The 25,385-nt window shown below is 40.8% G+C and overlaps 2 protein-coding genes across 2 annotated transcripts in view; one reads left to right on the forward strand and one right to left on the reverse strand.

Moving 5' to 3' along the window:
• Positions 1 to 3,724: 3,724 nt before the first annotated feature.
• Positions 3,725 to 5,431, reverse strand: LOC125226625 (CCR4-NOT transcription complex subunit 9). Its single transcript, XM_048130663.1, has 2 exons — positions 4,366 to 5,431; positions 3,725 to 3,811 (listed from the first exon to the last, which is right to left on the reverse strand). The coding sequence occupies exons 1-2, from the start codon at positions 5,256 to 5,258 to the stop codon at positions 3,796 to 3,798; spliced, it is 909 nt and encodes a 302-aa protein (XP_047986620.1). The 5' UTR covers positions 5,259 to 5,431; the 3' UTR covers positions 3,725 to 3,795.
• Positions 5,432 to 5,732: 301 nt separating this feature from the next.
• The window catches only part of LOC125225859 (HEAT repeat-containing protein 5B), a 38,370-nt gene continuing 18,717 nt past the window's right edge, over positions 5,733 to 25,385 (forward strand). The window contains 22 exon segments of the mRNA XM_048129737.1: positions 5,733 to 5,939; positions 6,762 to 6,891; positions 8,851 to 9,062; positions 9,751 to 9,898; positions 11,305 to 11,522; positions 11,899 to 11,990; positions 12,181 to 12,344; positions 12,552 to 12,685; positions 13,448 to 13,598; positions 14,524 to 14,655; positions 15,943 to 16,099; positions 17,357 to 17,403; positions 17,405 to 17,546; positions 18,212 to 18,330; positions 19,180 to 19,316; positions 20,466 to 20,650; positions 21,253 to 21,347; positions 21,865 to 22,025; positions 23,197 to 23,371; positions 23,825 to 24,085; positions 24,475 to 24,664; positions 25,163 to 25,317. Coding sequence (XP_047985694.1) covers positions 6,766 to 6,891; positions 8,851 to 9,062; positions 9,751 to 9,898; positions 11,305 to 11,522; positions 11,899 to 11,990; positions 12,181 to 12,344; positions 12,552 to 12,685; positions 13,448 to 13,598; positions 14,524 to 14,655; positions 15,943 to 16,099; positions 17,357 to 17,403; positions 17,405 to 17,546; positions 18,212 to 18,330; positions 19,180 to 19,316; positions 20,466 to 20,650; positions 21,253 to 21,347; positions 21,865 to 22,025; positions 23,197 to 23,371; positions 23,825 to 24,085; positions 24,475 to 24,664; positions 25,163 to 25,317 — 3,201 coding nt within the window. The 5' untranslated portion in view covers positions 5,733 to 5,939; positions 6,762 to 6,765.

Genomic DNA, 25,385 nt, shown 5'->3' on the forward strand with positions numbered 1-25,385 from the left:
TTTTTTCTAGAATAACTTTCGTGAAATTCGCACTATTGTATTTCCTGTATTTTGACACGTCGGCCTCCCCTCTGTTCCTGCCTCACCCTGGCGCTCGCACTCCCCCGCGCCGCCGCCAGCCCCCGGCGCCCCGCGCACCCTCGCTATATCCCTTAAAGGCTTCCTAACAACTAACAATGCTTTAAGAGCTATATCGTATGCGTGGGTACGCGGGGCGCCGGGCGGGGCCGGCATGGTATTTAGTAAAATAAAATCTACCTACTAATATTTTGATCAAAATAGAATAGGCAAGGTTGTGATTTTTAGTAAGCATAAGTACCCCTAAATTCAACAGTTTTGTTACAAAGCGTTGTGAAAGAATCCTACCTACTAGACATTTATGTACCAAAGAGTAATGTTTTTTTAAAGCATTTATAGTCAAAATAATGACATTAATAATGACACTAAATCAAAATGCGGAACAAATAAACACTATAACCGAGTTTAAAATTAAATTGTATTTTACTGAAGACATGGACATCAACCTAGAAGAACAATGTAGAAAATAAATATAACTTAATGATATTTCACCCTTTTTAAAGCTATAAGATAAAAAAAAATGTCCAACCCAGGCGATGATCATAGCAGCTGGAACCAGGATTTCGCGTTTCACCCGTCCCGGTGTTTTTATGATGTTCCCAAAAGCTGTGAGAAGTCTGTAAGAAAACACAATAGACCCACAAGAGCTGTCGTGATTGAGAAGGAGACATTTATTAATAATCTTGGCCCACTGAAATCAAAGAATAGGGCCAAGAATACTACGGGTAAGTTGACTTCAAGAGAGGTAATTTTACAAAAGTATTTCGAGGATGCAGGAGTTAACACTAGTATCACGTCGGTTTCGAAAATTGACAACCAATCCAATACCTTGATTCAACGAAGGGATGATACAAACCGTCATAAATGCCATCATCATGTACCTCAGTTTCACAACATTTCCGATGACCCAAAGAATAAAACATTTAGTTTGGATAAAGCTTGCTCCATAGTCGTCCAAACAGCCAATAACAGTACACAGTTTTATAAAAACGACAGTGTTATAAAAAACGACATTACAAACCTTTACATTCAGCGAGCAAAAGAAACACAGACTAGAAGTCATGGTGGAAGCGATGTGGGCATGCAGGTGATGCTGAACCTAAATCAAAGGAACCATAGTCCGAAACCTGATTTTGTTTGTAATAACCAATTACTGCGGTATACCTCCAAACCTTGTAAAAGGTGGGCGATGTCCCCTCATCCTATCATGGGCCCAGATTTTTGAAATAATGCACCACCTGCGCATCTAGGCCGTTTATGTAGGCTAGATAGTAGGTAGGTAGGTACTTATCAAACGCAGTCAGGTAGGTACAGTCTGACCAAAAAGAGTAGAAATTAAAAAATGGGAACATCATAGTGTTATCCCTTTTAAATCAATATGTGTGAGGAAACGGGACGAGACTACGATGTTGGCATTTTTTGATCTCCACTCTTTTTGGTCAGACTGTAACCATTCAGTGGAATCGTAAGATATTGTGTATTATGTATGTACCTACCTACCTATACGAGATCGCAGACTGCCTATTTTATCATGCCGACAATTTGGTATTGAAATTCCTGTATCTACATTTTTGGATAGATTAAGCTCGGGTTTTCTATGATAGCAGTGATAGTGTTTCGTACTAGTACGAACAAGCGCGGATCCAGCTTCGTGCCCAGCATGATGGCCGCGGGAGTATGTCGCCGCGAGATAGACTACCTGTCCTTATGTCATTAATACAATTAGACAAAGACGTGTCATCTATCTGGCGGCGAGGACCGGGAGTCACATGGTAGAGGACCGGGGCCCCGGGGGGGTCACGTGGTCTATTTGTATGGCCAACTTAGGCTCCAGGGGGGGGGGGGGGGGGGGGGGACCCCCCCCTTCCCCCTGGATCCGCGCATGAGTACGAAGTATGGAGTCGGCCGCTATATGACGGCACCCAGCGCAGAGCATAAGAAAGAATGATTGTGGCGCCAACATATTTTTGGATTTCGGGTTGATATCGCCAATACATTGGCGCCACAACACCATCTACCTTCATTATTTACTTACAGAAGTTTACTGGAAATTGTAATGTTTTTTTTTAATTGGCGATTCTTAGCTAGTTCATAGACTCAACTGTTTTCGGTAACAAGGGGACAAAGAAGGTATGATACAAAACGAAAGTAATATAGCTGCCTACACCCCTGGCCCCGTAGCCGAATGGCATTTCTCCGACGCCAAACGATAGCGATACGCCGCTGGCTCTGTCGCGCCAATACGCAAGCGCGATAGAGATAGATATCTACTAGCGCTTCGTTTCGTGAGCGATTGTGCCATTCGGCTAGCCACCCTGGACTTCGCATGTTTTCAGGGGTGCGCAGTTAATGCCTATGATTTTTCTTATCAACGCGCTAATTAAAATCGCTTGCTTGTATGCTCTGGTAGAATAATAAAAAGTTGAAAACTTCAAAATTGCCGCCATTTTGCAAGTATTATTGGCGATTTTAGTTTTGCGGAAAATAATTTGCAGACTGCCGAAACTCATTTTTTATGACCTATTTCAACTTTTTAGTTTCAAAGCTCCGCGCAAATTTAATTTTTTAATTTTAGGGCCAGTTGCACCAATCACAATTTAGTAGACTGATGAACTCAGCAGTGAACTATGAAACTTAGTGGAACCGACCCTTATTTTAGAGAGATATGTATTTCTATGAAAATAATGTTTATAACTCTCAAGTAATTTCTAAGAATTAAATGTGTTCGGTCATATTTTATTTTATTTATTTACCATTTTCGTTTTTTGTGAAATGTGGGTGGCGAGTTACCGACATAATTGAGCAGCGCCATCTAGGGCGCCCCTCTTGTAATGCAGAGAGATATTTAATAACCATTTGATCGCCAATTCTCCACAGAAGGCAGGGAAGCCATGGGTACTCAACTACTCATGGTCTTGTCAGGGACGACGACCACAGCCGTCAGCTCACCAGTCAATGATATCCAACCTATTCTTTTTTCTGTAGCAATAGCACGCTAGATGGCGCTGTTCAATGTAGGTAATAAAAACATTAAAAATTCACATTTTTCTCAGGTAAAATGCTTTGCACAATAATAAGGCAAATTGACATGTTATGCTAAAATGAATCCTGATATATTATATATAGAGATAATTGGCAATTTACCCTAGAAACTTACACGATCGCTGAGTTACCGCGTGAAAAACCTTATACGAAGAAGGGTATGTTAGAATGGCGAACATGTACAGTCAGCATCAATAGTAGCAGATTAAATAACGCACCTCACTATTTTTTCTAGGTTTATATAGGTACAGTTCATGGTTGGAAATGTTATTTGATCCACTATTTTTGATGCGGACTGTACCCAACACGAAAATAAGATAGTATGTACTATTACATTCTCCGTTTTGTTGATGAATGAATATTGCACATAGGCTCTGTAGATTGTTGCCTTTTTTTGTTATTTTTATTTTTTTGCCTAATGTGCAATTATTATCTCCAGCCCCTCTAGCACAACTTGTCTTGTCGCGCGCGAATCCATACTTGAAGTTGCGCTTGGTGGATGTATAGACTCGCGCACGACAAGACAAGTTGTGCTAAAGAGTCAGGTGCATACTGTTACACTATAAAGGGTGTAATAGTCAGGTAAAAAAAAAAAACAATTGTGTATACATGCCACATTATGAAACACTTTATTCTTATACCAGTTGACTACATCTGCATACAAAATAAGTGCTTTCATCTTGTTTTGTACCTAAAAAAAAAATACATAACATATAAAACCAATTCATGTTCAATCACATATTCTATATTAATGTTAGTGAGTAGGCATATTAATATTAATAATGAAGTGTCAGTCAAAGGTTCAAATACATATAAAGCAATAATTTGAACAGTAAAAATGATTGTGAAATGCATTTAGATTCTAGTTTCAAAGGGGCTCAGACCCACTACAGAATATGTAACACATTATTTCCATGTAAACTACTCTATTGTTAAAATTAAACTTAATATTAATGTAAACTTATAACAGAAGCTGCAAAATTATTGAGTATCACATAGAAACAATACACTATCATGGCAAGAGATCCCAACCAGTAGGGCATACCCCTGCCTCCCCAGGCAATTGTAGTTGCCCTATGGATTTTCTTTGTCAAGTAGAGAAAACCCATAGGATTTTTTTGTTCACAGCTAAATACAAATTGAAAATACTGTTTTTCGCCTAGGGGAGGCTCTAACGGTTGGGAATCCTTGCACTACAGAGAGAACACTGCAGTGGGACTTGAGCTCCATAAAAGAGAAGCTCACATGTTCTGCTGAGCGGGGCTAGCAGGAGGAGGCTGGGCTTCTAAATTCTTTATCAACTGCGCAAGCCAGTGCTTTGTAGAGTTGTCTTCCTGAAGGCAGGCCGTGAATGTAGCATCTCGCAACTGATCCGGAAGACATTGTCTCAGTGCCTCCCTGGCCCTCGGGTTGTCTGACAGACGGAGATAGCAGCGAACTACATGCTTCAACAACCTCGCAGAAGGATCTTTTGCTAAAGACAGCACCATCTTCCCAAGTATCATGGCTACATGTGAAAATCTATCATAGGTTTGACAAATGTAGCACAAACCACTGTCATCTAGCAAAATCTTTTGGAGTATAAATGTGGCAACCGTTTTAGAAAGTTCAGACCCATTTTCCATAATACGCAAGCACAGGGGAATTATCTCTGTGGTCAGCAGAAATGTTATAACTTCCTGTTCATCTGTCTTGACCAATGCCCCAATCACTCCAAGACTTGTTAATCGCAAGTATTCGAAGGGTCTAGTTTTGGAGACCGTGTGGAGAAAGGGATACAGGAATAATGGAACATGGGCTTGAAGGAATGCAGACCTCGTCTCAGGATGAGAGGCTACACACTGCATCAAGGCTAAAGCGTTGCATACACGGTTGCTTTGATGCGCGGTCAGTGTCGGCGGGATCATTGCCACATAGATGTTCGTAATCTCTTGCAACAGCGCGGCTATGGTGCCAAAGCTATGCCACAGCATGGGTGCCAAGTCGGGGACCACTTCCCGCTTTTTACTCAATTCCAGGAGAGCATTCTCCCTCGTCTCTGGGTTACATAGCTCCAGAATCCACGTGTAGATCTTCTCGCGGTCCACCACGGCTTGCATGTTGGCCGGGCTTTGCTGGGCGCTCATGTTGTTATTCATTGTTGCAGCTCAATGAAAGCTAGTTGAAATACTATATACTTGGCACTGGCATAGAATAGATTCTTAATATAGGTCATAACTCATTGTCCACTAAAACAAAATAGTTTCTAATTTATATCACAATTTATCAAAAATACTGAGTCTCGTCTTGACAAACGTCAAAGTAAAAGAGTATAGACATATTTATTTTTCTCATTGGTTTGGCAATGAAGAATAGAGCTACTTGGCGCTCTTGGCAGCCTGGGCGTCAATATATAAAAAAATATATATATTCAAAGTGAAACCCACAAGTTTTTTTTTACAAAAAATAGTGCCCTTTTTAATTTATAATATCATCAATATGAATAATAAAACCAAAATAAAACTGAAGAAAATTTGTAAAATTCCAAAAACCGTAAAAAGCATAACTATGCTACACTATTTCACAGCTGTCATTTTTCTGTCTGACACTTGACAGAGACGGACTTGTGTGCATCATCGAGTTGTCTAATCCATCGTGGATTCCTTTATTTCCTTTTGGATATTTTTATTTTCAGTGGTTAATTGCGTTTAAAAGTGTTAATTTATTTATTGTATTTTACATTAAATGGTTTTGTCATTAAATATGGAACTAATATTTTAAAGACTATGTGAATAAACAAAGTGTAAATCGGTCAGCTATATTGGTACGCGTTAAATTAGGTAATAACTATTAAAATATTCTTATTGTTTAGCTTAAGATTGGGTTTTTTAGATAAATTTAAGATCTGGGTAAGCCTTTTTCAAATGTATTCATTAGTAGTTTACGTATCATGAGTGTTCCCTCAATTCCAGTAATTGGCTGACGCCATAGCTATTTCGGCCGTATAAAATAAACAATGCTTTAGTGTACTTCAACAGTCTTGTGAACATTAACTAGCGGGGAACTAGGCAGGATATCCACACAATGTATATGACACACATCTATACCACACATACATACCTTTGTGCTTTATAATATATTTTAGTAGGAGACACAGAATATCACATCATGCATTTAAAACATATAAACATGTCAGCTATCACAGGAAGTTTCTTGTTAAAACACAATGTTTTTGACTCATCATAATGAGTATTTATTTCTTTTCATTATTGGAAGCTGTAATACTGTGCTTTACAAACCACAGATGAGAACAGGAAAGTTATTAAATAAACAGGAAAAGTTTTAACTTTGTTCATGTATGGTGGTCAAAAATCTCTGGTTCTGTTTTATAGAGAAGAAGTAATAGTTCTTGAACAAAATGCTATAAGTGTGTCAAAAATCAGTCACATCTGTAATCATACACTGACTATAGCTATAACACAAAACTTTGATCTGTGTTTATCCTTGATAATACTTTAAGATAGAATCTAAATTTATGATATAGTTTCAATAGTGAGCAAAATGTTGTATCACTTAAATTGCAAAAGTAAGTTAATGAAGTGCTAGAGTAGGCCGCCAGGCAGAATTAGCATAATATCCCATATTCTTAATTGATGTTGCAGAATCATGGAGGTATCCCACTCCCTCACCCTGAACGAAACGGCGCTGCAGCAGTTGCCTGATGACAAGAAGCCACATTTCATATTTGAATGGCTTCGATTCCTTGACAAAGTTCTTGTGGCAGCTCATAAGGTAATCATTTATTTCTTGCAACCCAGGTGTGCTTAGAAGTAAATAAGTACAGTCATGGAGTCTCTTTCCTATAATACAAAATTCCAATATTGATTCATGCTCCTTGTGTTATTTCGGCATTTGCCAAGGCTCATGGGAGCCTGAAGTCTGCTTTGATAACTATTCTCAAGATTTGGCGTAGGCACTAGTATTAGGGTGTTTCATATTTGTATGGGAAAAATAAAATTGTGATATTTTTTCTGACTTCGCTCGGCTTTCGGTTATAGTTTATCTTAAACGCATATATACCAAATTTCAAGTGATTTGGACGTTGTTTAGAGGTCGCGCTTGATGAACAGATTGAAAGAAAGTCACTAAAAAGTAATGTTATCCAATTTTATTACCAAATAAAACAATAGAGTAGTTGTAAATTATTTTAAAGTACAAGTAAATTTATTAAACTTAAAATACAACAGTTGTACCATCCATTCTTGATAAAAGAAAGTCATCATCATCATAATTTAGCTTACAAATGTAAGCCGCAACCTTATCTTCTGTTCGCTTAAGTAGTAGGTAAGTTAGTAACGCATTTTCTGTGATGTTCGACACCGATGTTTTGCTCTTTATCTTTGACTGGAGGGTTAATTTCTATTATTAAATATATTCTCCTCTTTGCGGTATCATAGACTATTGTCAGACTATCAACCAAGTCTCTGGTTTTAGGGCTACAATAATCGCTAACATCCTGGACATTAAATAGTTCGTAAACAAAAATCACAAAGGTAAGTACGGTCTATGTCCCGGTAAATATACTTAAGCCAAAGAACGATCTTGTTTTCTTCTTTTTCGTTACACTCTTGGCAGAGTGGTAGTCGTCACATCAGGGGTGGTAGCAAGCTTAACAATGCATGGCCATACTCCTTACGCATTCGTAGAGTGGGCCACTGAATGCAGCCTTGACTTGGCCGGTCCATAGCATCTGAACCTTGTCCAGGACACTCCTAGCTTTCTTCTGCAGCACCACATTTCTAGGACATCTATCTTCTTTCCCCTTGAAGTCCATGTCTCAGCACCGTAAAGAAGTATGGGAAAATTGGGAGATACTAATGCCCTGACAAGTCGCATTTTAGTGGCATTTGTGATGTTTCTTCTTCTCCATATTTTCCTGAGCCGGTCCATGGCGGACCTGGTGATAGCCATGTGCCGCTTGATTTCTTCCACCTATCCTGTTATTAGTGCCCTGAGAGGGCCGATAGACCACTGCTTTATGCCAAAAACAGGACAAAAAATCAACAAAACTTGTTCCTTAGAAGGAAGTCGAGCGTCCAAAAAAGGACCATAAGGAACTGTGCCTAGAAACTAAATGTCACGACTACTACTCATTTTTAAAAAAGAACTTGCTTCAATATACACACTACTCATTAAAATCACTTTTAAACCACCTCCTACAAAAAGTTACATAAGTTTTGTTCCTAGCCTCTCCTGCGCCCATAGTAACTTCTTGAGACAAAAGTTGCCACAGAGCGCGACCTCTAAATGTTGTCCGATTTCCCTAATTTTTGGTATATGGGCTCTGTATAGGTGTAGAACCAAGAAGAAAAGCGAAGTCAAAGATAAATCAAAATTTTGGAAAAATGAAACACCCTAACTAGTATATGACAGTGACTGCCATCTGACCTTCCAACCTGAAGAGTTACTAGACCTTATTGGGATTAGACCGATTTCCTCAGGATGTTTCCATTCATCGAAAAGCAACTGGCAAATAACAAATGACATTCGCCTGTAAATTCCGAAAAACTCATTAGTACGAGCTGGGGTTCGAACTCGCGATCTCGGGATTGAAAGTCGAGCGCTCTTACCGCTAGGTCACCAGCACTTTCCAATATTCAAATGAATTTATATTATTATTTTATTTTACATGCTTCATTTTATTTACACTTCATCTTTTTTCTTAGTATGCTAAATCTTGTCATTTTCCAGTCCGACATCAAGAGCTGTCAACAAAAGCTGGTAGCACAACTAGTGAACCTCCTCCGAGAAAACCTAGGCTCTCCGGCCCGACGCCTGCTTGCTCGCTGTCTGGCCACACTGTTCTCTGTCGGAGACACCTTCTTACTGTTTGATACTGTCAACAAATGCAATGATATCATTAAAGTTAAAGATGATTCACCATCATACTTGCCAACAAGACTGTAAGTAGTTTTATCTTATTTTGTTTATAAGTAAAAATCTAATCCAATTTAATCCTTATTCTAGTCAAGCGATTTGCAAATCTTGTTGTGAGTAAACAATCTAGATTCTCGACCAGAGTTTTCCATTAGCCGGGTCCACACTGTCCACACTCATACGCCCGTACTCATGCGCACACGTTTGCCACGCCCGAGCATATTTTCTCGGCAAGATGGCGGCCCTCTGTCAGCTGTTCAAAATAGATTTTACTTGTTTATTTACAATACAATACAATACTCTTTATTGCACACCTTGATAAAATACAACATTACAAAACAAGGAAGAAACACGAACAAAGGTAAACAACAGGCGGTCTTATCGCTAAAGAGCGATTTCTTCCAGACAACCTTAAGGTAGCGGAAATTGATAAATTTACATAATGTCAGTAGGTGTCAGCAAATTGGAAGAAATAAACTTATCGCACAATATAGGCAAAAAAAATTAACATACATAAACATACATATATAAAGATAAATAACTAAATGCATAAATATATAAATAAAATATATATAAATAAATACACATATAACAGTACCAGGTTATTTAGAAGGAGTAGTCAGACAAAAATATTACGGAAGAGATAAAAAATGGAGTTTAAGTAGTCTCTTGAGAGAGATTTACATGAATAAAAAAATTGAAATTTATTTCTAGAGCTGCAATATGCTGCTTAGGAGGGATGTACGAGAAACTGGGCCGAATGATGGGCCGTTCGTACGAAGAAACAGTGACCACCCTAGTCCGGTCTCTGAAGAGCGCCGAATCGCAGACAAGACTGGAAATTATGAATACTTTGGAGAAGGTAATCTAGTACTTTCTTCCTAAATTTGTGTGAGAGTACCTACTTATTTTCACAGTGTTATACAATGATTTAAAATAATGATACAAATGATACAATGTCTTAGAACAAATTAAATTATTCTCATTTGAAAATATTTTAATTTGTATTTTTAAGTAGTAACACTACTATTATACTATAAACATTAAATAAATGTCATATACAAAGAAAAAGTAACCAAGGCCTCCAAGTGTTCCGAGCTGGAATCGAACCAGCGTACTCCGTTAAGGCGTCATCCATATATTACATAATGATACAATGGTTACACATTTTAAGATTTTGAATTGATTACGGCGACTATTTATCTTATTTAGCTCTTATGAAAACCCTTATCTTACTCTAAGCTTATTAGCCACTCCACTTATGTTAATATACTCAGTTTTCATCAGGAAGACAGAATGTTTGAATGTTGTTTTTCCTTTACACCGCTTGTAACATTATACGGTACATTGCTATTAGAATTAATTACGATAACACGCGTACTGTAAATGTGTCATGGCCTTGTCTGCTTGTTCTCTCTAAAATGCTAAATTTTTTTCGAAATGTTTATTGTTACATTAAATTTATTTGCATGAGTTTTGTTTATGGTTATATTAATAATATATCATTTACAAATAACCAAATGAATACACCACAATAAATACTAGTCAGCTATGACTTTATTACATAATACTTTCCCGGAACAGTCGTTAACTTTTATTAAAAATTGATTAAAGACAGGTCGTGTCGGTAAACTCATAAAAACTCGTGACCCTCAATATTCGACCTTGCTGATGACGAGTTGTTTATTAGCCCCAATTTGCAACACATAGGTATACAATTGTATAAGTGGAGCAAGCCATTTTTTCCCGTGCACTATACATCAGTCTCAGTCAAAGAAATTAATATTCCTAGAAATATTGGTGTTTGAGTATGTTATAAGATACATATCATCACTACTTTGAAAAAACTTGTGTCTTCTGTCAGTGAAAAGACAAAAGTGGTAACAATGTATGGTATGCATACATATTATAGAGTTACTGCGTTTTAACTTTGAGTAGCATTGTGAGATATGCGATTTTTACAAAGTAACGAAGATGAATTCGACATTAAGGGCAGCGATTCTCAGCTCGTAGCACTCAGTCGGTGAAAAATTTGGCCTTAACTAACCCCCTTATTCATAAACGTTTATAAAAGTTAAAGAAGCCTCTATAATCGCTAGTCCCTTTCCGAAGTATACTATGATAGTTATGAATGGTATGATAGAAAGGGATAAACGATTCTTATGGGCTTGCCTACCTTAGTAAATGTTTATGAAAAAGGGGATAGTACATGTTTAAGGACTAAGTTTACGGGTGAAAGTCTTCTGAAATCGGTATATCGTTTGTCAGATATGCGTCGGCATGGGGCTAGCCGCGCCCGGGGCCCTGCGAGAGGTGTCTCGTGCTGCGCGCGCAGCGTTGCTGTCAGACCGCGCGCCCGCCGTTCGTGCTGCGGCGGCAAATGCGTTGCGACATATGCTGCCTTTGATGAAGCTGACCGCAGCAGACTTGGATGCCATAGCTGCGGCTTGTTTGAGAGCTGCGCAACCCACTGACTACACGTTGAGGTAATAATAATTTCTACCTACCATGCAGCCTTTGAGTTGATGTTGTCAAATTTCGACTGTGAGTGCACGCCGTTCGTGCTGCAGCGGCTAATGCGCTGCGACATATACTGCCACTTATGAAACTAACCGCAGCAGACTGTGGATGCGATAGCTGCAGCGTGTTTACGAGTTGCGCAACCGACTGATTATACGTTAAGGTAAATTAGACTTATGTTTGATGCCATAGCCGCGCTTGGCTTGAGAGCTGAGTCAGTTAAGCGTTGATATTTAAGAAAATTTCAAACACGTCGCAGCTAATCCAAGACATCCTAGCACTGATATATGAAGCTTGGCGTACACAAATCGTTGCCTTATTTATATTTCCTTCCGTTTCCAGATGTGCGGTATCAGAATTACTTGGCGCTCTAATAGCGGCGACACAAGCGGGCGAAACCTCTAATTTGAACAGCAAGAAAGGCGCACAAGCGGGTACAGTAAACTTGACAGAATATTTTACCATATCCATAAGCGCTCAAATATTGCGCTATGTCACTTCTAATATGACCCTAACACGCCTGCTGAATTCTCATTCCTTATACCAACTCCACCTACCTTCACAGCTTGTGAGTTAATTCCAAACTGGGTTTGTTACGATTAACAAGATCTTATTACTTTCCAGTGCAACAAAGCAAGAAGGACCCTCCAAAGAACGTAGTATCGTTAGACGAAGCACTGAACCTGCTGATGGGTGCTTTCCTAAGGGGCGGCACTTCTTTCCTGAAGGGAGAGCTCATCAAGTCTGGCTCTGGTGTCAGTCGGGAGGTTCGCGTCTGCGTTACACATGTAAGCACATTATATAATCGTATCGTTCTTTTCACTTGTAATCAAGAGATAAAACAGAAAGCTTGTAAAATGTTATGAAAAAGTAAGTGACTTAGTTTGTTCCTTTATCCATGTTCTGTTGAGTTTATAAGACTATTTGTAAGTAAATTGATTAGTGTCTTACTTCATCTGCAACTACTAAGTATTATAACTTGTCTCAATTTCCAGGCGTACGTGATATTCGTGCAGAACATGGGCGGCGTGTGGCTGGAGCGTAACCTGACCACTTTCCTCACTCATGTCTTGGACTTAGTCGCCAACCCTAAAGCCGCCAGCTCCCACGTAGACGCTGTTTACTCTAGGTACGTAGATTGTGAACTGGGTCCTTTCGTGTAAATACATTAGAAATACTCTTGGCAAGTGTCATTTGAGCGTCGGCATGTAGTCAGAGCTATAGGAAATGGTATCGCTAAGCAGTTGGGCCACAGAGTTGACTAAACGCTGACGCTCGGTAGACGCCAGTTCGTATCCCTCTAGTATTGTGGTGTGTATTCAATCGGAAAATTTAATTAGTTGCCCTAGTACACCTCCGTACCTTCTCAGTAACTATTAAAAAAGATTTTATTTGTTGTCAGACGTTTTGATAATGTAGTTTTCATAAAAATACAGTACTGTATATTTAACAAAGAAGCTATTTAAATTACTAGGTACTTATCTATTTTTAAATCAAAGGAAAAATGGGAAAATTCACACCTGTTAAGATGTATTCTTACGGGTACATGTTTGATATAACGCCACACGCCACCCTACGGCGGTTGTGAATTGAGGGAAGGCATGGATCAATTCGCACATATCCAGCAGGCCTCCGTAGTGCAGTTGGGAGCGCGATGGGCCCGGCAAGGCCAGAGGTCGCAGGTTCGAGTCCTCCCGGAGTGTGAATTTTTCCATTTTTCTTTAATTTAAAGATATGTAATATCGCTCGCAGACGTTTCTGCATGATAAAAAACAAATATACTTAGGTATCTGTCAAATTGTAGGTTTTTTTTATTGTACAACAGCCGCGTCTTTGTATTCTGTACTCTGTAGTGTAGTATACGGTACTAATAATTCGTCAATTTCAACAGGAAATGTATAAACTACATACTCCGCAACACCCTCGGCAAGATGTTGGGCGAAAAAGCGCAGGCTTCGGCGTGTCGTGAGATCATTCAGGTCGTCATCAAACAGATGAACAGCATCGACTTCAACCCAGAGAACGCTAAGGATTGTAATCAGGTACTGTAAATTTGTTACAGTTAAAGTATTCAATTCCCTACAGATTGACCTGTTTGGAACGACACATCGGAAAAAATGTATTCTTATTGCGATTTTGGTTTCTCATGACCTTACCGCCATCTATTGGTGTTTATGGAGTAACGTAAATTACATTAAGTGAAACCAAAGACATATGTAACTCCGTATAGACGGATAAAGTCTAAGCAAAAAACGTACCTCAAAGACCTAGAGAAAAAAGTACGGTGACCTAGATGGCGTTACACCTTTGGGGAACGCTCGGCTAGATGGCGCTAATATTAATATTTGACATTTTAACACATATCATGCTAACAATATGGGCCAAATTGTCAAAACTGAGGATCGACCGATTTGTGTCGAGAGATGGCAGTCTATGCACTGTGATTACACATTTTACTTTGACAGTAACTCTATAATACTCGATCCTCTTTGGTGAAACTAAATGGCGCAAGTAGGCACACACCAACTGTACAGTGAGGAGGCACACTCAAAGGTCAATAACAGATGGCGCCACCTTATTAGTCCATTGCACAGATAAAGAATTTCATAAGTGAGAGCAAGAAGATGATATTTTTCTCTCTCTCACACATATGAATGACAGTGACATGCCTAGAAACTTACACAGGCGCCGCCTGGCGGGATAAAATATCAGTGTGCCTCCTCGTACACTACAATGTTATCTTATTTGTAGACTACAATGTTATTTAGTTATGTTATTGTGTTTATGTTAATTGTGGCGTAGGCGAGAGGCTGGCAACCTGTCACTGCAATGTCACAGTTTCGTTTTCTTTCAACCCCTTATTTGCCAAGAGTGGCACTGAAGCTTTAGTAGTTTCATGTGTTCTGCCTACCCCTTTATGGGATACAGGCGTGATTGTATGTATTGTATGTACAATGTTATTTATAGGAGACACTGTTCAGCCAACATTTGCTGGTGTGCGCTTTGATGGAAGCGGGCGAACTAACACTGCAACTCGGCACTTCAGTCCAGAACCTCGTTTCCGATACCTCGCTGAATATGATCGACGCTATATTTGCGGTAAGTGGAAAGTGTGACTTTTTAACGTGTAGTATAAAATTTGCAGGTATTCAGTTTTATTTGCGCGAAGTATTCAGAACAAAGAAAAAAAACTTATGCCTTTTTTTTTTTTTTTTATACTACGTCGGTGGCAAACAAGTATACGGCCCGCCTGATGTAAAGCGGTCACCGTAACCTATGGACGCCTGCAACTCAAACAGTGTCACATGCGCGTTGCCACCCCATTAGAAACTTGTACATTCCCTTTTGCTGTGTTAAGTACACAGTAAAAAGGAGTGTACAAGTTCCAATAGGAGGGTTCGGGTTGCCGACGACTCAAAGGACAATAAACGGAATAAGTTAGTTCCGTAAGTCCTCCCGTCATCAGCACACCGCACCCTCGTTGAGCTCTGGCAACCTTACTCACCGACAGGAACACAACACTATGAGTAGGGTCTAGTGCTATTTGGCTGCGGTCTTCTGTAAGGCGGAGGTACTACCCCAGTTGGGCTTTGCTCTAGATTCGAATGAGACGATATCCGCTGTGCTGTGCCCTACCACACAAAGCGGAATATGATTCGCTATGCCCTACCTCCTACTACTTTATATCAAATAGATTCCTGCTAAGCCAGAGTATTAAAAGAAGTACTTTTTGAATATTTGCAGACAAAAGATACAATTGGGATAGCTTCTGCCCCAGCCCCCATGTTTATTGGTATAAACTATAAAGTGTCGAGGATAGGTTTAAGTTTCTGATGTACAGATGTAGTGCGAAAAGAGTTCCCTTCGTATTTTTACGGAAACGTACGAACGTGTCATGCTATTTCAGTCAGTGTCAGTACGTCTTGCACTGAGACTGACTGAAATAGCATGACAAATACGAACGTTTCCGGAAAAACACGAACGAAACCCTTTTCGCACTACATCTGTAGGCCGCGTAAGGTTTTTACACTGTATATATTTTAAAATAAAATAAAAAATAAATAAAATCACTTTATTTCAGACACAATAGGTCCATATAAATTATACAAAAACAATACATATAAAACTTACACTAAGACTTGCTTCAGTCGACAGACCAATCTTATTTTTACTTTTTATTCTCGTTATGGTGAACGGATGACCAATGTCGAAAAATGGGGTTACACAGGTTCTCGGAGATAGAATGGAGAGTATATTGCTTGAGCTTCTCAATGTCTCCCAGAAACCTGCTACCCGACGTCTGATGATGGCATGGGATTTTAGAACACAAAACCATACACATGACCGGTATTGAGCAGGTTTCTAATAAAGTATAATGTATTTTAGGTACTGGAGCACCCGTGCGTGGCGGCCCGTTTGGCGGGTGCGTGGTGCGTGCGATGCATATGTGTGGCGCTGCCATCGCAGATTACACCGCTCCTTGACAAATGCGTGGACGCGCTGGACGCGCCGCGTTCATCGCCCACGCCGCATCATATCTCTGGTAACTAAGTAGACATGAATATGTTCTATTCTGTACTTTTAGTGTAAAGGTGGGTCTACGCTAGACGAACCGAACACGAGCAAAGCACAAGCGAAGCCGTGCTCGGCTTCGTCGTTCGCGGCGTCATGTGTGGACGTACAACGAACCTAGAACGATCACTTTCCTCAAACGTGGTTTTCAGCAGTGTGCTCGCTGCACTTGGCGAATATGGACGACATTAATAATATTGCAGAAGCCGCTGCTGTTGCAGCGATTATTATAGCAGTAGTCAGCAAAAAAGGCCAAAGCGATGCCGGCTGCGAATTTTGATATAACTCAATTAATTGCAAGGAAGCATCTTCGGTCCACTTTTCCATGATGCTCGGCTCGAGCGAGCGACGTCTGTCACTAAACACGTCCACGAACGCACTGCGAGCACGAAGTAAATCCCTTTGTGTTCGTCAAAAAACCGACAGCCGGCGGAATGCAGCCGAGCACGAACGAAACGCTCGGAGCGCGCTCGTTCGAGGCTTGTAAGTCGGTCCACACTAGACGAATTGTGTTCGGCTCGTGCTCTGCTCGTGCTGGGCTCGCCCAGCGTAGACGCACCTAGCGGCAGCCATACATGCGAATGAAAAGTCCCATCGCTGTGTCTCGCTCCAATGTATGGCCGCCGCTCACCGCTGTCGCGCTTAGACCAATGTCGTGGCTGATCCGTTACAAGCTTAGGCGTTTTTTTTTAATTTATTTATAACAAAAGAAAACTTAACTTAGGTACACAAATATTTTCGCCAAACTGTGGACAGTTGGCGAATAATGCGCTCTAAAAATAATAAAAACAAGCGTGTGATGAGTATACCCCCATCTACTTACATATTAAACTAAACTACAACTACGAAACAAATAAATAATTTAAAATAATGTAAACAAATAATTTGTATATTTTCGTTAACTAACCAAACACAAAAGGGTTTTTGGTAGCTTATCTGTTCCTAAGCGACCTGTCTTGAACCTTCTTATTTGGTGGTGTATTTTTTTTATTTACTCTCAACTTAGCCTTTTGAGGGTAGATTTGGTTTACATTTATTTAATTACCTAAAGATACAGATCATAATCGCTAGATCACATTGGTATGTTAACGTTTTTGCAAACACACTAGCGCCCCTAGCGGCTAAATTAAACAAGCTTACCGTTGTATCAGTAATATCAGTATCTTCATCTACTTCATAGCGTTATCTGTGTCAGATTCTAATATACACCAGTTTTTCTTCTTATCAGGATATTCCGCAGCCCTAGCAGCAGTGCTGGGGTCAGTCCGTCTGTCTCCCTCTTGGTGTGCCACACGGTCGAGGCAAAGTAGCCTTTAACGCGGCTGAACAGCTGCTAAGATCGGCTGGCCAAAGTAGTCGGCTAACGGCTGCTCGGACTAATGCTGGATGGCTCATTGTTGGAGCTATTTGCACATTAGGTAAGAATACAGTACATAAACCCATCTTAAAGGCCGGCAACGCGCCTCCAACCTGTCTGCTTGTTTGCCTCCTGTCGTATAAAAACAGAATAAATTGTGAATAAATCGACCGTGTTTCTCCTCTGGCGGTAAATCAAGGCCCAGGGCCCAGGCCCAATTACCATCAATGTAGCTATAACAGCTAAGCGGCACGCCTGTGAAGGCGCTCGTTGGGGCTATTAATTGCACATTAGAAAGATATGAGAACAGTTTCCCGTAATCTATTGGCCGTGGTGCTGGACTTTGTTTTACTTTAATGCTACGAATTATCGTGATAAATCTTCGTTTTCGGCCTACGGTGAATGTCCAATATGTCCATGGCCACTAATGATGTGCGCAAATTATCGACAGCGATGCGAAGGGTCTTCGGCTTCGGGCGAAGTGCCGAAGTATTCGAGAATATTCGGCTACATACATCGCGATAGTGTAAATATTCGCAATAACGCGATGTGTGTAGCTGTAGCATAATTGTTTGGTAATCGGACTCGTCGGTTTGTTTGTACTATTTTCTAATCTGTTTCCAAAACAGTAGTCTGTCAACAACAGTTATTTTCAGCAATTATAGTTTACAAACAATCAAAATTGAAATGCTTTTCTAGTTTATTGACAAACATGTCATTGTCCAGGTGTGCCCGTGGTGCGCGGACTGCTACCAAGAATGTTGCTGCTATGGAGGAACAGTTTCCCCAGATCCGCTAAAGAGATGGAATCGGAGAAAGCTCGGGGCGATGCGTTCACCTGGCAGGTTAGTGCTTTACCAAGATATATGTAACGGGTCTAAAACGCAAAATATCCACAATATTTTTTTCGGTTTTATCTTAACTTTAAAGCGATATCGACGGCGGGGCTCCTATTCTGTGCAGTTTGGCCTTCGACCATTTAAAGATACCTAACCTACTTATATGTACTTGGACATTTTGCGATTTAGACCAGTTGCAACTATGCGGATATAAGTAAATCGTAATATTTTATATTAAAATTGCGATCGTAGAGGTGATACTCTTTTGTGATATTTAACTATTTGATCGCCAAACTACGCGCGCGGATACAGCTGAACTTTTGTGCACTCGTAAAATAATAGGGAACTTGACTGTAGTTAAAATAAAATATTTTATACCATGCACGAAATAAAGCATCAGATAATTATACGAAAAACATGGACAGAAATTATTTTTAAATCCAATTTCTATTTAATAAGGCAGGTAGAAATATATAAAGTAACTGAGTTGACCGTGATGACGTCACTCAATTCGATTTCATATAAATTCCATATTAGCAAGTCGTTCAAATTCGTTTTGACAGTTCTTAAAAAGAAGCTGTTTTGACGAAAAGGCAAGTAGCCTATTGATGATGATAGCCCTTTCAATGCAAAGGGCTAAAATATAAGGTTTCATACTAGTAGAATTCGACCTCACCAATAAACCCTTATGTGGAAGTTTTATTACGTTAAAACTGCACAGTTTATGAATGGTTCTTTTTTAATATTATAAATGGGCTTACTCTTGGCCACAGACTGGCCAAAGGCAAAGACATGGCCTACGATGGAGTGAGCTCGCCCAGAAGATTAACAGTTAGTATTGTTTATTTTGAATAGGTGACATTAGAAGGACGCGCGGGAGCGTTGTCGGCGCTTCACAGCTTGCTGATTCACTGTCCGTCGCTGGTCCACAACGATGATACTGCTAAACGATTGACGCAGCCCATAGATGGAGCGATCGCGGTGCTTACCAAGTAAGTCAAAGCTTATGTAAACAAGATTTTTATTTCATATGATTATGTACTTTTATTTTTCTAAGATTTTCAAACTGTTTATTTGCAAGAATACTCGTAAAAAGATACAGAATAGGTCTTAAAATTAGAGAAGTGTTCATCTCTCACTATCACTAATCGTCGACGTGAGCGATGTGATATGGAATTTAAATTTTGCTTATGTTTTGAACTTTATTGTGATCTATGAAAGCAGTACGATTTTTCAGAAACAAATTTTTGAATTCTAATTCTAACTAGCACAAGTTAAATAATATTCTATTGAACATATTTCAACCTATGCTATTTTAAAGTACTACTATATATATGAATTAAAACCGAAATAAATTATACATATGAAAGAAAAAGTGACCAAGGCCTCCAGTGCCTAAGGCTGGAATCGAACAGCGTACTCTGCAATCGAGATGCCTGTGTTTCCGCTCGGCCACCCAGGTCACAGTTGCCGAGGTCGAAATTATCTCTCATATGAGTAATCTAGATCGGATAGGTTGTCCGTCGGTGATGTGCCGATAACGCGTTCGCCACAGACGTTTTTTTATTTATAACCACAAAATTAAAATTTTGAAAAAAACTCCCGACCGCGACATAGTACACCGATTTTCATGTAACATGGCTAAGAACACTCCCGACTAACTCAGCTTTCAGACAAAAAAAACTAAATCTAAATCGGTTCATCCGTTCGGGACTCGGGAGCTACGATGCCACAGACAGACACACACACAGACAGACAGACAAACAGACAGACAGACACGTCAAACTTATAACACTCGCCCTTGGCCGGTTTTCGTTTTTGCGTAAGGGGTTGAACCGAAATAAAAAACCATATTTTATTATGAGCTATTTGCCCGTGGCTCGATTCGAAAATTGCGGAATGCTCCATACAAATTTCCACCCGCCATTTTAGAACAGTAAGGAGTTAGAAAGAGACAAAAAGTAGCCTATGTAACTCTACAGAAGACCCTCCCTTCAACTATCTCCCTTTAAAAAATCACGTCAATCCATAGCTCCGTTTTGCTCTGAAAGACTGACAAACAAACAGACACACACACTTTCCCATTTATAATATTAGTATGGATTGTTGCAAAATGAGGACAAGTAATAATTTGTCCCCAGTGTCGGCGGCGTGCTTCGCAACTACGGCGGTTCCCTGAAAGCGCCGGCGGCGCTGCTGAGACTGCGGCTGTACCAGGCGTGCGCGGCGCTGGGCCCGGGCGCGCAGCCCGCCGCGCCGCTGCTGCGCCTGCTGGCCGGCGAGCTGGCCGGCACGCCCGACCCCTCCTCCGCCAACCTCGCCACTGGTCAGTACCACTACCACCATCTGTACCACCAACTGCCAACGCCGCAACCCACAAAAACTGACCTAACACTTTGTTATCCGAGCATTTCTTTTTTTTTTGCCATTTTTTTATTGTGATTGTTTTAAGGAATTTTAGGTCAATTGTACTCAGAATCACGAGTACTTTCAATCTCACTGGGAGACAAAAAGCGTCCCAGAATTTCCATACATTTTTGTTACCTTCCTCTTTTGTTACCCCATACAACATGTACGGAAAATGGTAACAAAATAAGAAAAAATCTTATGAGACAATTTTTTTAACTACAATGATTGAAAAAGCTAGTAATTCTGAGTAGAAATAGCATATTTTTTTTTTCAAAAATATCCCATGTCATAAAAGCGGCAAAAACAAAAGAAATGCTCATTCTACGGCCCATCATATAGTCGTATTTGATGTGACAGCGTAAGATAGACAGTGACTGTCTTTTGTTTCTTTCCATGAGAAGTGACATTTATTCTGTCACGTGAATTAAGAATTCCACTAATCGACCTAAAGGTGATTTCTATAAGTGCAAGGTATGAATATTCTTTAAAATGTATAAATCATCTTGTGTTTTTATTAAGGTATGCTGCGAAGCGCAATGCATCCCCACGATACAATTTTGTTGGGAGACGAGGGCTGGATCTACGACACAGATCATGCTGAAATTGAAGAGCAGGTACGATGAAAGCTTGTGTTTATTTTTATCACCCGTATTTCTATACTCCCTTTTTTTTAATTATAAATGGGCTTACTCTTGGCCACAGACTAGCCAAAGGCAAAGACGTGGCCTACGATGGAGTGAGCTCGCCCAGAAGATGCCTGTTCACTCTTGATTTGAAGGTTGCCGGGTTATATGAGCTCGGAAATATAGCCACCGGCAAGGAATTACACTCCTTGGCAGTGCGCATAAGAAAAGAAGAAGCGAAGCGCTTCGTGCGGATTCGTAGAATATCTACCAAGTAAGGATGGAGACCGGCCGTGCGTCTAAGAGTCCCCGAAGTGCAACCTGTAAAACACCTGTGTGTACTAAAACGGTGGTGATTTTTCGTAAAAGTAACAGAGTTGTTGACGGAGTTTAGTTTAATGAATGAATTATAAAATTACTTACGAATCATACGATCGTCGAACATAGTTTATAGTCTTTTTACGAGTTGAGCGTGGTTTATTTATTTGATCTGTATGCATTTTTACAGCTGATATCGCCGCTCAGCGCTAGCGGCTCGGGAGCGCTAGAGCACGACCCGTGCTGCTTGTACCGCGGTGGGGCGGGCGCTCAACCCCTGGGAGTCGCCGTCATCGACGCATGTGTCGCACTCTTCCCGCACACATTTGCTAGGGCTGCCAACAAACACAGGTACAGTAACTCTGTCCATATCATACAGCTCGGAGATCCTAGAACACGACCCTTCCTACTTGTATACTTAGTCGGTCCTAAAGTTCTGTCACAAATGCTTTTACTGATAAAATTGTATATAAAGGTTTTTATTCAATAAAAAATACATGATATCAAAACCTGTTTTATACTTATTAAAATGTGATATAAACGATCGAAAATGTAGATCGTGATTTTTAAGAATCCTTGATTACTTTGAGTTTGTCGATAGATCGTCAGCACGCGGAAAAATAGACTTCGCAAAAGGAAGAAAAAAACATTGTTACATTAGCCAAATAAAATAATTATTTTTTTAGTATGAATTCTCTGAATTTGGGCATATTGAATTACTGGTATTTCATTTTCCTAGAAATCTTTAAGTCTGCTAGTAACCTTTAGAACTTGGGTACTTTTCAGTAAAACGCTTAGATTTCACAATCATCAACGGGAATGTGCAACAAAACGTTGTACAGTAGCAATATTGTCCATTTAATTCACAAAAATCACATACAAACTTAAAGATAAAAGACCCAGCGTTTATAATAAGTATCATTAAAGCATATTAAGCCAACCAAAAATAAATAAAAAATAAAAACGTCCGGAAGAGGTCGCGTGTTTCTTGACTTGTTTTTTTTACCAAATTTTCAGATGTTACAAGGAACCACGCGAAACTGCGACAGCAAAGTACTTTAAGTAATATTGCAATTTATTCAGTATGAAACGAGCTTTCAAACCATGCATATGCATAGTAAGAAATATCTGTCAATAAAGTTTTTATCACTTAAAACCTTTGTGACAGAACTTTAGAACTGACTAAGTAGTGGCGGGGCGCGCACTCAACTCCTAGGAGCTGTCATCGACACCTGTGTTGCACCATAGATTAAATATAAGAATATATCATCGATGGCAACAAGGCATTTTTTGTGGCGCCATCTACTTGTGTACGTTCTTAGGCGGTCGCATTTTAATGTATGGGATGGTATAATCTCCTTATATTTAATTAATCTATGGTTGCACTCTTCATGCACAAGTTGGCTAGAGCTGGCAATAAAGATAGGTACAAAATCCCAAAATAGTTATACAACTTGACTTAAAAAAAAACAAGCGAAATCATATCACGATTTCTTGATATTGACGAATGTTTTTTCCGCAGGCAACAAATGCTAGAACACTTCACGGAGTGCATCAAGATGTCTAAGGGCACGCGGCAGGAGGCCATACAAGTGAACGTGTACACCGCGCTGCTCCTGGCTTTGAGGACTCTCGCCGAGCAGAAGAGCTCGCTCGGACAGGACGCCGTTAAGACGGCTGCTACGGAACTTATTATTGTGAGTTAAGCCTGGGGCCCGTTTTGGGAACAAATCCCAGTATTTGTCGCATACAATAGTTTTACGAAAGCTTCTGCCATCTGACCTTCCAACGTAGAGGGCAAACTAGGCCCAGCGTGCGTAGCCGAATGCACAAACGCTCACGAAACGAAACGCTCGTAGATATCTATCTCTATCTCTACCTTTCGCGGCGTTTCGTTTTCGTTTCGCGTCGTAGAAATGCCATTCGGCTGCGGGGCCTGTTGAGATTGGTCCGGTTCTCTCACGACGTTATCCTTCCTCGAAAAGTGACTGACAAAAGCAGGGTTTGAAAGTCTTTCGCTCTTACCGCTAAATCACTAGCTCTTTTCACCCATTCACTTCAACCAACCACTTTTTATTTGTATTTGTTCAACCACTTTGTATTTGTGGCTTCTCAAGGAAAAGATGTTCATTTAATTTATCTTTCCACAGTCGGGTCTATCATCGACCAGCATTCCAGTACGCGCGGCGGCGGCGTCCTGCGCCGGCCGCCTCTGCGGCTGCGTCACCGAAGCCGAGAGCCAAGCGATCAGCGAGCGAGTGCTAGCGCTGACTCGTTCTACCGTGCGAACTACTAGGGCCGCGGCTGCAGCGGCCGTGGGAGCCGTGCAGAGGGCGAGAGGAGGCAGTTCAGCGGCCGCGCTGCCGGCGTTGAGAGCGATGGCGCAGGACGCTAGTGGACAAGAGGCTCAGGTCAGTTCCAGAAGTATTTATGCCGTTAAACAGAGCATATACGCACAACGAGGGTTGAGGCTGCATCACTGAAGAGTCAAGGGATCAGCGAACGAGTGCTAGCCTTGACTCGTTCTACCGTGCGAATCACTAGGGCCGCGGCGGCAGCGGCCGTAGGAGCGATTAAAATGGCTACCGCGCTGCAGGCGTTGAGAGTGATGGCGCATGACGCAAGCGGTCAGGAGGCACGGGTTAGTAATGTATATACTGCTTAGTTGATGAGTAAATCGGGTAGATGTTCGATGTACAGAGCAATGGTCGTGGTTTTTTTTTACCCTGAGGAGTATTAGGGCTGCTATTGCCATTATTTCTCCCCGTTAGCCTTCTAACTCAACTGCTATTCTCACCAGGTCTGGGCTCTCCACGCTCTCTCCGTGCTAGCCGACGCATCGGGACCCATGTTCCGAAGCCACGTAGAGTCTACGCTCAATGTGGCTTTGAAGTTGCTATTCACTGCGCCGCCGTTCCAAGAAGACTTGCATCGCAGCGTTGGCAGACTGCTGTCTGCGCTTATCACTGTTGTTGGACCTGAGTTGCAAGGTAGGACTTTTGTACAAGTGTGAATAGCATGCTTGGAAAGTTCCGAAAATGTAGATATGGGCTCTCTACGCGCTCTCCGGGCTTCATCTGGAGCTGTCTTGTTTAATGTTTAATATTTATTAGGGCACAAACGGTACAATTTATCTTATAAAATAAACCAATGAAGATGCCACAAGTTGTCTTGGCTAGAGTATGTCGCCGCGAGATGGACTACCTGTCCTTATGTAATTAATACAGAAGAAGACTTGCCCTCTATCTCGCGGCGACATCTCGCGGCAATCATAACTGTGCAAGTGGTTACAAGGTAAGTCTTCTGGACAAGTCTGAATGACATGCATGGCTTTGTAAATTGGAGGTACTAACGCAGTACTTAACTGATTACATCATATTTCATATTTCTTTGTGACAAGGGTTACGAATTATCTCAAAATAAAAATGTATCGTTCTTAACTTCCTTACTTCAGTCGGTAATTTAAACTCACGATTTTTCCTCACTAGGTAGTTCGACAGTAGGCCGCTTCCTATGCGCCTGCGCGGCTCTAAGTGAGTGTGGCGGCGGCGGCGCCCGCGCCGAAGGCATCGGCTGCCTGCAACAGCTGCAGATGTTCTCTCCGCGTCACGTCAGCGCGCACATGCTTGTGCCTTCGCTGGCTGTGAGTATCATCCTGAGTAACAGGCAGTGCTAAACCAATATCTCCGTTATGCAATGGAGTGCTTGATG

This window comes from Leguminivora glycinivorella, chromosome 1 (assembly GCF_023078275.1).
Source record: "Leguminivora glycinivorella isolate SPB_JAAS2020 chromosome 1, LegGlyc_1.1, whole genome shotgun sequence".
In the NCBI taxonomy this organism is placed as follows: domain Eukaryota; kingdom Metazoa; phylum Arthropoda; class Insecta; order Lepidoptera; family Tortricidae; genus Leguminivora; species Leguminivora glycinivorella.

Bases quoted from the DNA above. Each gene is read 5' to 3' on its own strand.
- LOC125226625 (XM_048130663.1), bottom strand. From the start codon at position 5,258: ATGAATAACAACATGAGCGCCCAGCAAAGCCCGGCCAACATGCAAGCC.